Source organism: Podarcis liolepis (genome assembly GCF_965112155.1).
Source record: "Podarcis liolepis genome assembly, chromosome: 12".
Classification (NCBI taxonomy): domain Eukaryota; kingdom Metazoa; phylum Chordata; class Lepidosauria; order Squamata; family Lacertidae; genus Podarcis; species Podarcis liolepis.
Window position 1 is genome coordinate 53,179,232 of NC_139563.1, and position 17,348 is coordinate 53,196,579.

The 17,348-nt window shown below is 39.6% G+C and overlaps 1 protein-coding gene across 5 annotated transcripts in view; it reads left to right on the top strand.

Moving 5' to 3' along the window:
• BBS9 (Bardet-Biedl syndrome 9) overlaps positions 1–17,348 on the top strand; it is a 222,502-nt gene that overhangs the window by 117,003 nt on the left and 88,151 nt on the right. For all 5 annotated transcript variants that reach the window (XM_083468777.1, XM_083468776.1, XM_083468774.1 and 2 more), the window contains one exon: positions 8,328–8,426. In XM_083468777.1, the coding sequence (XP_083324903.1) occupies positions 8,328–8,426 (99 nt within the window). The remainder of the gene's footprint in view (positions 1–8,327; positions 8,427–17,348) is intronic.

A 17,348-nucleotide genomic window follows, 5' to 3' on the forward strand; every position in this document is an offset into this window, starting at 1 on the left:
AAGGTCTGGTTGTTATTTGTTTGCTTGTTACCTGAAAGCAAACAGGAAAAAACCTGATCAGCCTCCTGGGACAAAGGCTTCCAGACTATGGACACCATCACAAAAATACCCCCTACATACACACACACACACACACACACGCACACACACACACACATGCCTACACCCCTGCCTCAGATGGTGGTGGGACATAGAGCACTGCCATATATAGGAAGGTGGTAGCCCTTTAAATATCCCAATCTCAGTTTAGGAAGAGGGCTGGGCAATCGCTGTCGTTCTCCATTAACTGCCAGCCAGCATGGGCTGCGATTTGGGATGATGGGAGTTGTGGTCCAGTAACATATGGAGGGACACAGGTTCCTCCCCTCTAGTTTAGACCATTAGCAATCATAGAATTATAGAATTGTAGAGTTAGAAGGGACCCTGATGGTCAGGGAACAATTGAAGAAGGTAAGTTAGCATTCAGTGATTCAGGAAATGGGCTCATTCATGTCAACACTCTTGCTGTCACATTCCAAAGCAACTGAAGTTTCCAAATACTCTTTAAATACAACCTCATCTAGAGTATGTTACCATAATCTAATCAAGACATGTCATATCTATGCTGATGGGAGCAGATGGTGCCTTCCTAAGATACCACAGAGAGGCTGTTCCTATGCTAGGAATGAATAGATTTCAACCGTTCAGTTTCTTTATTTTTCTGTGAGTTGGCTCTGCTGCATGTTCCTCTTCCTTTGCCAATTAAATTCTAATTAATTTTGAAATTGGCATGTGCATATTTTTCCCCCATTCATTTGCCTTGACTTTTTTCGTTCTAACTAATCCACATGAACCAATGATCAAACGTATTGAAACAGCACTGGCAAGGGAACATGCTAGCACACATCTGCCTCAATAAAAAAAATACCATTGCCTTGGATGAGGAGGGGATACCCATTCCCATGTGCATAAAAAAGCCCACCCAAGTAGTCACAAATTATTCTCCAAAAAAAATTCCGTGTAGTTTTCAGTGTGCGTCTTCTGTCATGTGCATAACTTGCAGGACAGATAAAAACCCGAAAGACTGGGATGCTGTGGCAAGAATAACTGTAATCTTTACAAAATCCAGAAACTGAACAACAATAAAATAAACCCAGCAAGCATATTCAAGTATGAATTCTTAGTTAAGGTTACATAATTAATCATATATTTCATGGGTAGGCAAATTAAGGCCCGGGAACCAGATCTGGCCCAATCACCTTCTAAATCGGGCCCGCGGACAGTCCAGGAATCAGCGTGCTTTTACATGAGTAGAATGTGTCCTTTTATTTAAAATGCATCTCTGGGTTATTTGTGGGGCGTAGGATTTTTTTTTAAAAAAAGATATTTATTAAAGTTTTTAAAATATAACAATGAAAAAAAATAAAAATAAAAAGAAACAAAATACAAAATACAACATAAAAACAGTTAAAAAACAAATAATTTTCCATAATATATCTTCCTTACGCTTATTTCCCCAGACCTCCTCATACCTCCCTTCTTTGTATTCCACTTCAATTTGTTAGTTCAGCAAATCCTTACCATTAAGCTTTTACCCATTTATAAACCTTTTTTTTCCGTATCTCCTAAAGCATTACAACGGGAAACCCCTTAGTTTCTATCCAACATCCTTCTAACATTCATTAATTTGTGGGGCGTAGGAATTTGTTCATTCCCCCCCCCCACCTTCAAAATATAGTCCGGCCCCCCACAAAGTCTGAGGGACCGTGGACCAGCCCCCTGCTGAAAATTTTGCTGACCCTTGATATAGTTACTGGCTGGAACTGACGCTGAGGATGCAGTTCCTGGAAAGGAGCAGCATATAAACTGAATCAGATATGGCTTGTTGCTGTGAAAGATGCTGCTTTTTCATGGTTTCACATTGGCCAAAGGGGAAAATAGCCTTTCTGGAAGTGTGCTACCTCATAGCTGATAATGCCAGGTAGAAGTACATGTTTTTAAGTCCCTGGAGGTGTTGGACACAGGCAACTGGACAATCTCTAGTAGCTATGGCAACAAATAGAGACACTGGGGTGATGTGGGATGACTATGTAAAATGACCACATGATCCTTAGGTGTTAATTCCACTGTTGTTGGTGCTCCTCCAGTGTCTTCATCAGCCTACATATTTTCTATATATCTTCTGAACCTGATCGTGAAACAATGACTTGCCAAAGTCACCTAGTATATTGATTTAATTTCAGATCTCAAATATGATTGGGAGATTCAGACAGAGATCTAGCGTTCTGTGACAGAAGGTCCTTAAGTGTTAAATCAGAGGATAATGGAGAGGCGGCAAAGCTCTATCCTTTGTTTCCCTATAAAGTCTGTATGCAGCTTTTATTGTCTTCCTTTACCTTTTAAGGTGTGTTTAAAAAAACCAACCCACTGTGTTACAAACCTGCAGTAAAGTTGTCCGTTTATGCAGAATATGTAGTTCACTTTCTGTAGATGTGTCTTTTTTCAATATTAGCAAAAAGCAAAACAAAAAATAAACATGTGTTGAGCACAGTAAGTGAAAATAAACAAGAGGAGCCCCATTTCCTTCAATGAATAAAATTCACAATTGCTTGGCTGTAATTTTATGAATGTTATATGCTATCAAACAGTTTTGCTGACCACAGCTTGCTGGCTCGATTTATCACAACTGATAAAAGATCTGTGGTGTCAAGCAAGAATGTAGCTACACAGAAAAGGGAAAAGAATGGGTCATAATACAATAACATATTCTGGATGCTGTCCTTCCTTGCCAACAATTAATGGGGAAATTCATTTTATGAATCACTGTTTACAGACTTACATCTGGAGAACTTTTCAACTTGAACCTTTTCCAAAGTGTCGGATTTATGTGCCATTCCCCTGCCCCCCCCCCCATAGCTTTTCTCTTGTTCTTGATACAACTTGCTTAAGTAGTAGTAATCAGCGGATGTGAATAATTATGCTTTATTTTCTAGTCCTTTGGGTAGAAATCTTTCTCTGTAGTAGACTGCTAAAGTTCCTAGATAGCAGCGGGGGAAACACAGGAAAAGAAAGGACAATGATTACCATTTGAGTTCCTGAAAGATCTCTGGTGAAACTATAATACGTCTGATATTTTTAGTACAGTGGTGCCTCGCAAGACGAAAAGAATCCGTTCTGTGATTCTCTTCGTCTAGCGGTTTTTTCGTCTTGTGAAGCAAGCCCATTGACGGATTAGCGGATTAGCGCTATTAGCGGCTTTTAGTGGCTTATCTGCTGATCAGATCAGCTGATAAGCGGCTTAGCGGCTTAGGAAAAGGGGGGAAAGAAAAAAAACCAGCAGGAACTCGCAAGACATTGTCGTCTTGCGAAGCAAGCCCATAGGAAATTCGTTTTGCGAAGCACCTCCAAAATGGAAAACTCTTTCGTCTAGCGAGTTTTCCGTCTTGCGAGGCATTCGTCTTGCGGGGCACCACTGTACTGGACAACATAAGACCCAGTTTACATGTGATCACATGTAGTGAAGAAAACAAAGTCATGAAGCATTCTATGTGGATAGTATACTGTATGGAGCAAATTCTACTGGGGCCTCATCTGCTCCCATACCCATCTGGGCCAGGCATTTCTGACCTGTAGGCAAGGTATCCTGGTTTAAACACAGCAACCACATGGGGTTTCTTTTTTCTTATTCATTCAGTGTCATGTTAAGATTCAGATATCACGTTAAAAGCTTTGAATTGTACCCACATTCCTATTCTAGTCCAAATCTGTAGAAAGAAAATATTTTACTTGTGTAGGAGGAGTACAGTCCGTTCTAACATCCAGCTAACGATGAGCAAATATGCAATATAATCAGTTTTCATCCTCCACCTATCCCTACCTGTTTTTTCCTCTGAGTTTCTTCCAGTTTCAGTGTCTAACTTGAAGAAAAACAGCTGAGAAAAGGCAATTTATAGGTGGCGAGGGCTCAGCAGTCCCCTTTCTATCCCACCCACTTTTTTTAGGGCTTTGGCAGGGATTTTACCCTGACGGGTTTACCACTCTCATGTCTAATTTGGCCTTGATTCACAGTCCTGAGAAAATAATTCTATATGTTAGAAGAGAAATGACAACCCCCCCGAAAATTAGTAATTAGCCATAATATGGTTTTCCTTACTTCTAAAGAATAGAATCTTTACAATTTCCTTTTCTGTTCTATTTTCAGAAGTGTTTTATTTCTAGGATTTTACTGCATTTTGGACAGCCTCTTACATCACAGCCAGCAAAAAGCAATAAAGCAGCAGCATTTGTAATAGAGAGACAAGATTCATGTAATATTGTCCTTGCTTGGTCTAATGCCTGGACTATATAACACCAGTCCTCAAAGATCTGCACTGACTGCCAATTAACTATAGAGCTCAAGTCAATGTTTTGTTTACAGAGCCCTAAATATTGGGACCCAGATACCTATGGGAGTACTTCTCATAATAATAATAATAATAATAATAATAATAATAATAATAATAATAATAATAATTTATTTGTACCCTGCCCCGCTGGCTGAGTTTCCCCAGCCACTCTGGACAGCTTCCAACAAAGATTAAAAATACATTAAAATGTCACACATTAAAAACGTCCCTAAAGAGGGCTGACTTCAGATGTCTTCTAAACGTCAGGTAGTTGTTTATCTCTTTGACATCTGATAGGAGGGCGTTCCACAGGGCGGGCGCCACTACCAAGATGGCCCTCTGCCTGGTTCCCTGTAGCTTCTCACAGTGAGGGAACCACCAGAAGACCCTCGGCGCTGGACCTCAGTGTCCGGGTAGAACGATGGAGGTGGAGAAGCTCCTTCAGGTATACTGGGCCGAGGCCAATTAGGGCTTTAAAGGTCAGCACCAACACTTTGAATTGTGCTCAGAAACGTATTGGGAGCCCATATCAACCTGCCCATGCCTTCACAGTTTGCTGGGGAGGTCATGCTGGTAGTCCCAGCCTCGAGAGAAGCCTGGGAATCTTCAACCTATTGTAGGGCCTTTCCGGTAACAGCAGCCTAATTATCGAATGCGCCCTCTCTAGAGATTCTGCCAGGGTCAAAGACGTCCAACCTGCTAAAGACTTGACTTTTCCATCAGGCATTTTAGAGAGATATGTAGATTGAGGAAACTGAGGGACTGTTCTTACTTTGTTGCCTTCCTCATGATTTTACTATCTGTTGCTTTGTGTTATATTAATGTAACCCACCCTGGGGACTTTGTACAAAATGTGGGGCAGAAGTTTGGAAAACATTCACAGATTTGCTGTCAAGAAACTGAGCACACAGCCACGTTTCTGTGTACATGCACACCTACCCACACACAGGGGCTAGTTGTAAGGCTAAGTACAAAATCAGGCTTGACTTCACTTGGCTCAGGGAAAAGGAAGGGCATATTGTGTGTCCTGCTGTTTAATAAAGGTAGAAAAAGAGGATTTTGTTGTTGTTAGGGCTTGTGTTTCAGCAGTAAAAGGAATGATTATGTTTTCCATTCTTAAGGTGGGCAACGTGCCACAACCTCTGAGTTGCAGCCCTCTCTATCATGATGGTTGTGAATCAACATGGTTAAAGCTGTCGCTTCCATAGCCCGTTTCTAACTTTTTCCTGCTGGCTGTTGACCTTACAAAGGCACTTCCCACAGGTCCTTGCTCCTACCGGGTATGTTTAGTTCAGGGAGGAACTAAATATGGAAGAAAAGGAAACGTAGTAGCAGTGAGGGTGTGTGGCTGAGCTTCTATGGGGTAGGCAGGCAAGGCAAGCTCAGGGAAGCACACTTTGGAAGAGTCTAGACTCAACCCAAGATGAGCGTGAGGGTGAGGGAAGATACTGAAATTCTAGTTTGAAAACCTCGTATTTGAGATTTGGTGTGTTGAGAAATCCTCTAGTGTGTGAACTGCTGGTTTTTTTAAAGGCAGAAAGCGTCTTTCTTTTTGCTTTCTCCAGTTTAGAGGATACCTCTGGGTTCATATAATAGCCCAGTTCTCATGTAGAGTTAAACTGTAGTTTAACTGTAGTTAGTGTAATACAGGGCTCACTTTTTCCCTAGTCCTGCTGCTACAATGCCACTTGTAAGGAAGCCAGAGGCTGGCTTGTAGTGATGTCTGAACCAGAGTTCATGGTTTGTTTCTTCCAAAGTAACCATGAGCTGTATGCCAAGTACAAACCTTGACTTCTGATCATAGTTTGTTTGGAAGAAAGAAATCAAAACCTTGGCATATTTCCTGTTTTTATGTCAGCAGGGGAAGAGCAAAGTGTGGACTGTGTTAGTTGTGCGACCTAGTATGCATATTTATTTAAACTATGGTTTAATGCTACATATGAACCTAGCCAACATAACTTTTTTTTAAAAAAAAATTGGAACTTCATAAAGTACGTGATGCATCTGGAAGAAGAACCTGGCCACTAGACAAAATGGTTGTAAAATATGGCAAGGATGGAAGGGGGTTAAAAGGCCTTTGAAAATGTGACTTGTTTCCTCCTTCACAGAGGAGCAAAATTGTTAGCATGATGTGGTTAAAAAAAATAGCAAAAACATTAGGGTTGCCGTGATAAATAAGTAGCTGCAGTATAATCTTCCACTGTCCTTTTTAAGCTCTTAGCCTATGCGTGCAAACACCCTTGTTTTTTTCTTTCTTTAAGGAAATACAGTAATTGTATGCCTGCATAAGGAAAATAATACAATGGGGAAAATCACTTTTGCTTTTAATACTGCTACATTTTAACAGTCCAAGTTGACAAGTAGATCTTAACACACCTCTGACATCAAAACCAAAATCAGGATGTCTTACCTACTTCCAGCCAATAGCATGAGGTGCCTTATGGCAAAGTGACATTTTTTGACAGTGATTAAGTTACCTTGGACGGAAAAGTTGTGCTGATGCCTAATGAAATAGTTAGTATCAAAGGTATTAATTTTCAAGGCTTTTTAACCTTTGGGATTTTAGTTTTGAAAATAAGCTTTCAGAATTTTTACTCATGTGCAGAAACCTTATATGTGCTAATGGGCTACGTGACATTTTACTCATAATTTCAGTGTTACGAAATATTGTTTAAAGGGCATTATTTCAATGAAACTTTAGTGGCTTATTATGTTCACAAAGTTTTAATCTTGGATTTTATCTGAGAAACAAGGGTTGCATACATAAGAAGCTTAGAGAAATGGTTTTCATGTTTTTCTTTAGCTGTCTTGCACATAGAAAGGAGTGTCCTGGGTTCAGTTGAGAATATATAATGCAGGAATTGATTGTGTTCGTGTAGCTGTCAGTTAAATGTTACATTGCTGTAGAATCAGCAGCAGATACAGCTTATGCATTGTTTTGGCAATGGGCACGTTCCAAAGAGCATGATTCAAATTCCCCTATGTGCTGAGACGCTTTTCCCTGTTCATGATGGAAAATGTCCTATGCATTGGATTTTTCCATGCATGTTGGAGCTTTTTCTGAGATTAAAGCTGCCATATGTGTACATATCTCTGCATGCATTGAGGCTACACCATGATTTATCGCTGTTTCCCATTTTCTTTTGTGAAATAATACGCTCTGTACATAATATGGAGTTTCTTTTTGTAAGTGTACCTCTTCCTTTTTGGTTTTCAGGCCTGTTTTAAAGAGCTGCTTTCAACTTGGGGCTCATCCACATTTAACTTTTGCCCTATGCTTTCTAGACACAGGTCCGCGCCGTATCCTTGTGCTTGTCCCACCACCCCCACGCTTTTCCTGCAAAAGCCCACTCTTCAAAGCTGAATTGGAACAAATGACAATGTTGTTCCACTTTAAACTTTAGGTAGGGGTTCACATGAATAAATGCAACATCATTTTTTTAAAATCCACTGACGTAGAAAACAAGATGTCAGAGAAGAGTGCAGCCTTGTCGCTTCCCCATCATGCTAGCTTTCCATGTATGGAAATCTTCCTTCTCCATGGGTGAATATTTCATCACATGCATTTGAATCTACAGTCTGAAGTGGTGATGGCTCACTTCACCCCATCCCATCTTGAGGAATTCCTTGCCCAGTCAGACAGTTGACTAGCCTAGCAACTAAGAAGCAATACTCTTCGAGAAGCAATACTCTTCGCAGTGGAAGCCAGTCCATGAGTGTGAATAGGGTACTGACCCACTAACCTCCATCAGTTTTCTCTTTCCTGCCTTCTTATATACTACCAGTTCATGGGATGGCACTGCCTCGGGTTCCTTCTCCTTGACTTGGTCCACTTGGGCTGTATTTGTCTAACAGTTAATGAACCACTCATAATTTTTCTGCATTTTGAGTGTGTTAAAAATCAGTTTAAATCATTTTATATGTATATTCCTTTAGTTTACAAATATTTCATTTGCAACTTAGGTGCCTGTACTACCATCCCAGAGGAAAGACCACCCTCACCAGACACTACAACATTGTTTACCAACCACAGGAACCTCACCAAACAGGAGACTGAAACAGGTAAGAGGATAAAGTATATTAGCTAAAAGACAAATATGTTCATACATATGGATTATGTATGAATGTATAGGGAACGTCAGCTTTGTTTCAAAGTAATTCGAGATTGCTTTGGAGTGTTTCCCCTTTAGTCTTCTATTGGATTCATTATGCAATTTATTCAAATATTGTGGTTTTTCATTGCAGAATGGATAGAATATATAACCACTAGCGGGGAGTGCCCAGTGCTGCCCCGGAATTGTTAGAAACCAAAAGAATAATGTGATTTGTAGATAGTGCAATTTGTGAGTTTGGATCCTCATGCCACAAACAGGTGAAGTTATGCCAAAGTTACATTTTGGTCCACCATCTTGATTCAAAATGGCACCTGTTGTCCAAACATCAGTGAAGTCTGCTGTCTCCCACCTCAGGAAGCCTTGTGCTGAGTTTGGTGACAAAATCACAAGAGGTGGCCAAGCCTATGCCCAAAACTGGAGAAGTCATGTCAAAGTAATGTTTCGGTCCGCCATCTTCAGGGGCATAATGTGTGGCGGGAGGGCGACACATTTTTAGGGGCAAATTTGGCTCCTCCTGCCGCCCTTCTAGCCCTGCACCGCTTTGTGAAGGATCAGGTCCCAGACTCACAAAGTGGTGCAGGGCTGGCAGGACACAAGGCCTCGCTTTGTGAGGCTGGGATTGAAAGGTGCATGGCTCTTGTGTCATTTCACCCTGCCCACAGGCATTGGGGGGATTCACATACCAAGGCCCTCTTCGGCCAACCGGGCTCCCCCTTGCGTAGGCAGGTGGCACAGCACAGCGCCGCTTGGCTCTGGTGGGGGTGGGTTGCTCCAGCGGTGTTGGCAGTGAGGCTTGGGCTGGCGCAGGTGGCTCCATTCATGTGTGTGCATATGTTTGCCCTAGGTACGAGTACACCATGCTGTATCAATGGAGGGCAACTCATGACTATAAAACTGACCTGTCTCCGAGTTGCAAAGTATGGCAGTGAAAGTGGAGGCAACTCAGTTTATTTAAGTTTTTCCTTGCTGGGGTTTATGTGGATAAAAACAGAGTCATTGTGTTTGTGACGAATGTATAAACAGGTTTATTATGTTAAGATATGAAATACAATGTTGATGACACAATGTCTGCAAAGACTGTGTGTGCTTTTGGGAACTATTAAATGGTGTTAACTTAAGATCGAGAAGTGTACTTGGGCAAATTTATTATGAAGTTTGCGAAGTTCATGTCCTCCTATTGTTTATTCTTCGCAGAGATACCCAAAATTTCTTTATCAATGGCTAGTCACATCTTTGTTCATGGTCTATTATATATGCATATTTTGTAAGGCAATATCAACCTTGGCTTTCAAACAGGTAGTGTCAAAATATTCTTTGAAAGTTCAGTTAAGTAAACTTGTTGGCAATCTGCTTTGGCGATGTCTCTAACGGCACAACAGAAATTTACAAGTTGCTTAAGTTCTGGATTCTGTTACTTGAAATAGTCTAGTTTGTACCATTTCTATATAAGCACCACAACACAATTATATGGAATGCTAATGTAGCACTATAAATGTCTGAGTAAACCTAGGGGGAAATAATAATTACTTTTCTTATAATTAATTCATTGTTATATTTTCAACATATTTGCACATTGCCAGATCTTCAATATAGGTGCCTTTTTGAGACTTTGAAAATATTGATATTTGTATATTGAGGGGAAGTACAAGATAACTTAGAAATCGATCAATAAATGTTACAACTCACTATTAGAAGGGAAGATAACATTCAATATTTTTCCATTTTAATCACCATTTATTTATTGTATTAAAAATCATGGGCAAACCTTTCACCCAAAAAGGGCCCTTAAAGTGGTATTCAGAAAAAAGTAAAAAGTTTAAAATAGAATCCTTTATGGCAGAGGTAGCATCAATAAACATCATGGACATTTTTCACTAGTTAGCAGCTTGTCAATAAGGAGGGGGAGAGATGAATCTCCTGTGGGAGGGAGTATTACATACAGTCTGCCCCACATTCTCATCCGATGTACCTCTTCAAGATAGTAGGATGTGGCGCTCAACTCTCCTCAGAAGGCAGACATTTTATTGTTTTCTAAAATTGGCTGTGCTCTTTATATTTAACCTGCTGTTACTCACACTCTGGTGGAATATAAGTACAAATCAATAAGTACTAAAATATTGCAGCCAGGTTGTAAACTTGTAAGTCAGCTCTTTGCATTTGAAAATCTACTTGTCTGGCGGCTTTCCAAATATCTAAGTGTGAACCAGCTGCCTGCCTAAGGTAGTCTCAGCTTGAATTATTCTTTGTTCTTTCTTTCTTTTTGTATTTCCGTTTCACTGCTTGGTACCTATAATTTTATATAGCAAACTTTAAAAAATTGATTTCCTGCTCATTCCTCTTTCACTTGTGGCTGGATTTAAAACATACAATCTATTCTATTTCTTTATTATTATGTGTATCCTAATTGGATAGAATTCTCTCATTCAGGGCCATGCACTTCAGTGCTCGATGGCTACTTGAGAATGCAGTGTGGTGGAGAAGAAACCATTTTCCACTGCCATCATTGCCACACAGTAATGTCACAGTAATTTGCTCAGATACATCCTGAGATTTATACCACCTAGACATTAGCCACTGTCCTTCCTGCTACTTTCCCTGCGACTCTCCAGTATATCAAGAAACCATGTGGATTCCTCAGCAGCTGAGAGGGCACCTTGAGAGAACACTCCATTTTTGCTGCTCTACAATGATACCAGGGTCTTCACAAATCCAACATCACCTGGAGGACTACAGTTTCCCCTTCCTTAAAACCTTATGCAGGTTAAGACATGGTTACATTACTGACTGCCAGGTTAGGCAGGTGTGTCTACTTAGCACCCCATTTGTGGCATACTCTCCTCAGGGAGACTTGCCTGGTAGCAAATCTTTTATGTATTGGAAGCAGCTGAAGACCTTTCTATTTTTGGTCAGGCCTTTTCACATAATACCTAGCTAATTTTAGTGTGCCTGACAAATTTTGTTTATGCAATTCATTTTACTCGGGGTTTTTTTTTTTAAAGATAGTTTACAGTTTCTTGCAGTTTTAATCCATATATCCACTGTGTTACAGAAACCATTCTGATTATTGTTCTATATTGCTTATAATTTTTTTGAGACAGGGCAGTATATAAATACATAAATTAATCTCTTCCCCAAAAATGTTTCCAGACTGATATACAACAGAAATATCAAGAAGAACATATCTAGTAAAAATGAAATATGCATAGATGTGTATGTATTATACATACACATACACATACATTGCATTTGTTAGTTTTTTTATACAAACAAATATCAAAGTGACTCAAAATCAAATGCAAACAGATAAAATCACCGAGAAGCCAAATTTTAAACCATGTACAATACAAATTTCTAAAATGCTTATCCAACAATACAAACCTTATCCCACCTCACTAAAGCATGAGCAGCATAGTCAAGGCCAACTTATACACCCAAAGGTGGGATAAATAAATAAAAATTAGCCTGGTGCCTAAAAACTGACAGAAGGAGCCATGGCTGAAGAAGCCCAGTCTTGTGTAGCTACTCTCTGCACCTCCCTCAGCTGAAGCACCCAGAGAAGGACCTCTGATCACAGGGTCCAGGCTGGTTCATGTGCGGAGAGAAAGTCCTTGAAGAATTTTGGTCCTGAGCCACATAAGTCATTTTGGGTCAGAGCCAGCGCTTCAAATTGAGCCTAGAAATTAAGCAGTAGCCTGCGCAATCTGACCAGAATTGGTGTAATATGCTCGCTTTCTAAACTGTTTTCAAAGGCAGCCCCATTTCTAATGCATTGCAATAATCTAACCTAGAGGTTACCAGAACATAGACAACTGAAGCTAGGTTTTCTCTGTCCAGATTGGATCCCAACTGGACTGCCTGTCAAAGCTGGTGGCAGGCTTTCTGTGCCCCCAAGGGTACTTGGAGATCCAGAATACCCCCAAGTTACACACCTGCTTGTTTAGGAAAAGTGCAACCAGATTACCTAAGGTTACTCTAAGCAACTTTGGAAGTTAAAAACCAAAGGATGAGATACACACATATTTCATTTTTGCAACTTAAGTTCGAAATAGTATATCATCTCTATTAATAACGTTATCATTAAAATATGTTTCTAATTTCTTGTGCTTCCTATACCTATAATCTTTTCTACAACCATGATACTAGAGACCCTGAGCCAGTTCAGACATTAAAAATCTATTTTCCATGGATCATGCTGTGTACTTTGGCTGTCCCCCAGGAGAATGGTAGTGCCTGCTCTAGCATTTCCATAGATACACCTGCAGCTTCCCGGTGGCCATGTCTGCAGTAGTAGCAGGATATTTTTCAGTTATGACAACCACTGGAAACTCCTAGATAGCAGTAAAAGTGGATACACAAGGTCACTTACTAGTGTTCTCCTCAATATATCCACATTGTGTGGGGAAATATTGTGTGGAAAAGATTTTATGTATCAGAACCTACCTTCTTTCATGTTGGTGTTAATTGCAGAATACATCTTCTGTTTTTCTTTTCTTTTGTTTCTAATCTCTGAATTCATCCTGGAAGGTGATGGGTTTGGAAGCACGAGTTTAAACAAACATTGTCTCTTAGTTTAAACTCAGTTATTAAATAATCAAGCACATGCTTTAATTTTCTTGCGATAAGAGTGTTATGACAGCTTGCAGAGAGTCAGGGTGGATACTAAATGATGATGGAAATAATGTCTTATCACTTGTTTGGAAAAAAGCACCTGCAGTTCTTCATTCATATGTGTATATATATATATATATGCAAAAATAACCCAAACACAAATTAACAGAATTGTAAAAGGGCAGCAAAAAGCAAAACCGCAAGGAGCAGCACTAATGATCAACACACCAAACAACAACAGAACAGTTTGTTTAAAAGGGAAAGCTGTCAGTTGCCAGCAGAATACAAAAAGGAAGAAAAACTAGCCATTCAGCCAAGGAGTTCCACATACAAGACACCACCTTAGAAACAGCTCTCTTACTTGTTCCCAGAAATGTGCCTCAGAAGGCAATGGCACATGCAAGAGAGGCATAACAACTGATCTTGAAGGATGGTCTGACTCACTTAAGAGGAGACGGTCCTTCAGGTAGCTTGGTTTGAATCCAGACTAGCATCACTTTCATGTTCGCTTCTATTAAGGCTCTGAGAGTCTCTGTTAACAGAGCCAAACTAGCTGCAATGCCTGTTAGCAAATCCATGGATGCCTTTTTTTTTTTTTTTACAGTAAAATGCATCTGAATCACCTTCTGGGCTAAACTAGCAACTCACTACCTGTGAATTAGTAGGGTATAAACACTGGATCATGCTGACATATTTCAGAAAATACGGTTTCTCTTTATTGAGAATATTGATGGCTTGCTAGCCTGTAAGTTCATAACGCATAAAGTATGTCATCAGATATACAGAGTTTGATTAAAGGCAGAAGAACTAATAACCACAAGCAGTGGGGCAACTTCAGCTGATTAACTGGAAGGCCTATTTTAATCAGCGAAGCTGTAAGTTAAAGGCACACATGCAATTCTGGCTTTTTATTCTGCTATATTAGTGTAATAAGAAACGAGAAAGGACATATTATAGCTTGCCTTTCCTTCAAACAATGAGTGATGATTTTCAGGGCCTGTGTTGAGGATCAGCATAGACATCTGGAACAACAGCAGTCAGTGGTGTAGCATGGGTGCGCATGCACAGAGATGGTTGCCCCCAGCACAAAATGGTTAGGGGTGCAAAATTTCAACACCCGGTGCTTCCTCAATACAGCTCTGCACTCCCGTCACTGGGCTCTGTTGAAAACGGCTTCTCTGTGCAAACCAGGACGTGACAAACAATGGAACAACTCTTCTTTTCCTTTTTTTTTTAAATAAGATATTTATTAAAGTTTTCAAAATGTTACAAAAGTGAAAACACAAAAAATAATAATACAAAGAATAAAAATAGTTAACAGAGTAAAAAAAAAAAAAAGACGCAGCCCCTCCCACCGTGTAAAGAAAAAAGAATGAGGAAAAAAGAAAAAAGAAAAAAGAAAATTCCAAAATAAGAAGACAAAAAAAGACAAAAATGCAAAAATCCCTAACCTTTAAAAACATTTAAAAACAAATTCATTATTTCCAGACCCTTAACTGTCATAGCCTTCTTTCTTGGACCTCCTCCTCCTCCCTTCCTTTGTATCCTAGTTATTAATTATCCCAGCAAATCCTTTCCTTTCCATTTTTCATAAAGTTCTATCATTACATTACCCTAGACTATTACGATCTTATCTTACGATCTTACGATCTTAAGGTTTATAATAGAATAAACCTTAAAATTTAAAATTTAAATCCTAACCTTACCAGCTTCTTATAATCATAATATTCTTTCATAATTCTTTAAGCAACTTTGCTAAAGCCAGGTAATTTCTTCCAACATTTTTCTATCATTCATCAACTTTACAAAACATTCTAGTAATGAAAAAAAGGTACAAACAAATCCAATTTTTATCCAACGTCCCTTTCTCCTGGTTCCAGGTTTTGTCAGTCCTTATTCCCCTCTAATGGAACAACTCTTCTTTTCCTATCTCTGCAGCTGCAATCTCTAGGCAGTTGAATGTGCATGCATACTCCATCTGTTTCCCTCCCTCCCGCTCCCACCTGGCCCTGGGCACTGGCAACCCATGTTATGCCACTGGCAGCAATGGTGAGAAGGAGGGAGAGTCAATGGCTTTCATGCTCATTGGCACTGTTTGGCAAGCAGTGGCAAGATAGATGGTAGCAGGAACTGGCATCAATGCTAGCAAGAGGGTAGCCTCAGTAAGAAGGAGGCTTGAGGGTATCTTCCCAAGAACACCCGCACCCCACAAAAATCTGGAGCCAGAACTAAGTTTTTCATTTATTGATTTGTAAGTTATCTCACAAAAGCACTTAGATTATCGAGTTGGTAATATGCAAAATTATTGAATGCAATTTATTAATATGCTAAAATTCAGGTCTTTAATCATCTGCAAAGTGGCCCTCATAGTGCAACAAGAAATTGATGTAAGCTTAGCCAGGTTGAAGGTTCATTACAAAGATATTGCTTATATAATTTTTCTTCTATATAGCTGGCGTGTAGCTCAGTGACTTCAACAAAGTTCCTTGAGGTTTGCAACGTTGCATTGGGTCCTCTGTAGGGCTTTGTTCAATAGAGCTCAAAGGATATCATTATTCCTCTTTCTTGCTATTTCCTGTAGTTGACTTGCATTCAAACTGACATTTTAAAATGAAATTTGGCAGCTTTTGAGTTCATAAGATAGATATGGAAAATAGAATTAAATTGTATTTAAAGATTTATGAAGTCCAGATTTGGACTAAACTTTAACATGCTCTACTTTTGTCCCAAATAACATGCCTTTGTCTGATAGAATCGCTTGTGTGGGAATATATATATATATATATATATATATATATATGATAAACAACAGCTTCATAACATTATATGAAGTTGTGTTCCATTTTTGAAATAGTACCAGGAAAATTTAAATTACAGTTTTAATATAAAAAGCTATGCACCTCAGATCTTTCCAAAATCAAGCTCTTCCTTATTCAGACCACCATTTAAGTAATGCAAAAAGAAAAGAAAAGAAAAGAAAAGCCCTTGCTTCCTTGTTCCTTTCCAACGGCATTTTATGGTCATTTAAAACACTTAAAAAAGTTATAATTAAATTCTAATTGGTTGATTAATTGGAATATCCAAATGTCTGACACCTGCTAAATGTTCATGAAAGAAAGAAAGAAAGAAAGAAAGAAAGAAAGAAAGAAAGAAAGAAAGAAAAAAAGAAAGAAAGAAAAGTAAAAAATTGTCTTGGCTAAAGATTTTCAAGTATAATCATGCAATTCATCCCTTGCATGAAGAGAGCAGCTTCCAGCTGCCCAGCCCCATTCTCTTGTCTCTGAGGTGCTCAATAGGCACAGCTACCTGGAAGCAGCATTTCCAACACCATGTGAATTGGGCCCTCTGACCCACTCCTTCCGTGACTGGAAAGGGGTTAGTTTAACCTCCAGTTTGCTAGTAAAACTGAATTACTGTGTCATGTCTAAAAAGTGTGTCACCAACATGAAAAGTCTATCAGTCTATGGAATGCCTGATTGAATCCAACTCTGGAAGTTTGCATCCTGGTTTGTAGGACAAAAAGAGGGCCAACTACAGAGATTTCAAGGACAAGAAAATGAGACAGATGCAATGAAAGTGCACAACATGGAAGGGAAAACATCAGCTCTTTAGGTCCTCAGCGATTCATACTGTTTGGTGTCCAAACAACATTCTCATCAATCACAGCTCTGACTTCACTTATTGGTGTTGAAAGGTGGAAGCAGCCAGACTAGCTCATCTCAAAGAAACAGCTTAGTAGGTTAGCATAACTTACTTTCTAGGAGGGCTAGAAACTTTTATAAGCTGAAAGCTCAAGGTGTGAGGTCCCTGCTGGCTGTGGTTTGGTACACCAGTACCCTCAATATCTATTTCTTGGTTGCCCTGCTTGGAAGGCAGGGTCCAAAGGGATGATACCAAAGGACGTCACTCAGTGAAGAGAGCAGATAAAGGCAGAGAACTCCTGCCTGAGAGATTGTTGCACTCCATGGAAGCCATGCAGTTTCTGACATTACTTTTGATATAGCTTCATTGTGAGGAATTTTTATAAATTACAGTGGTACCTCGGGTTACATACGCTTCAGGTTACAGACTCTGCTAACCCAGAAATACTACCTCGGGTTAAGAACTTTGCTTCAGGATGAGAACAGAAATTGTGCTCTGGCAGCGCGGCGGCAGCAGGAGGCCCCATTAGCTAAAGTGGTGTTTCAGGTTAAGAACAGTTTCAGGTTAATAATGGATCTCTGGAACGAATTAAGTACTTAACCCGAGGTACCACTGTACT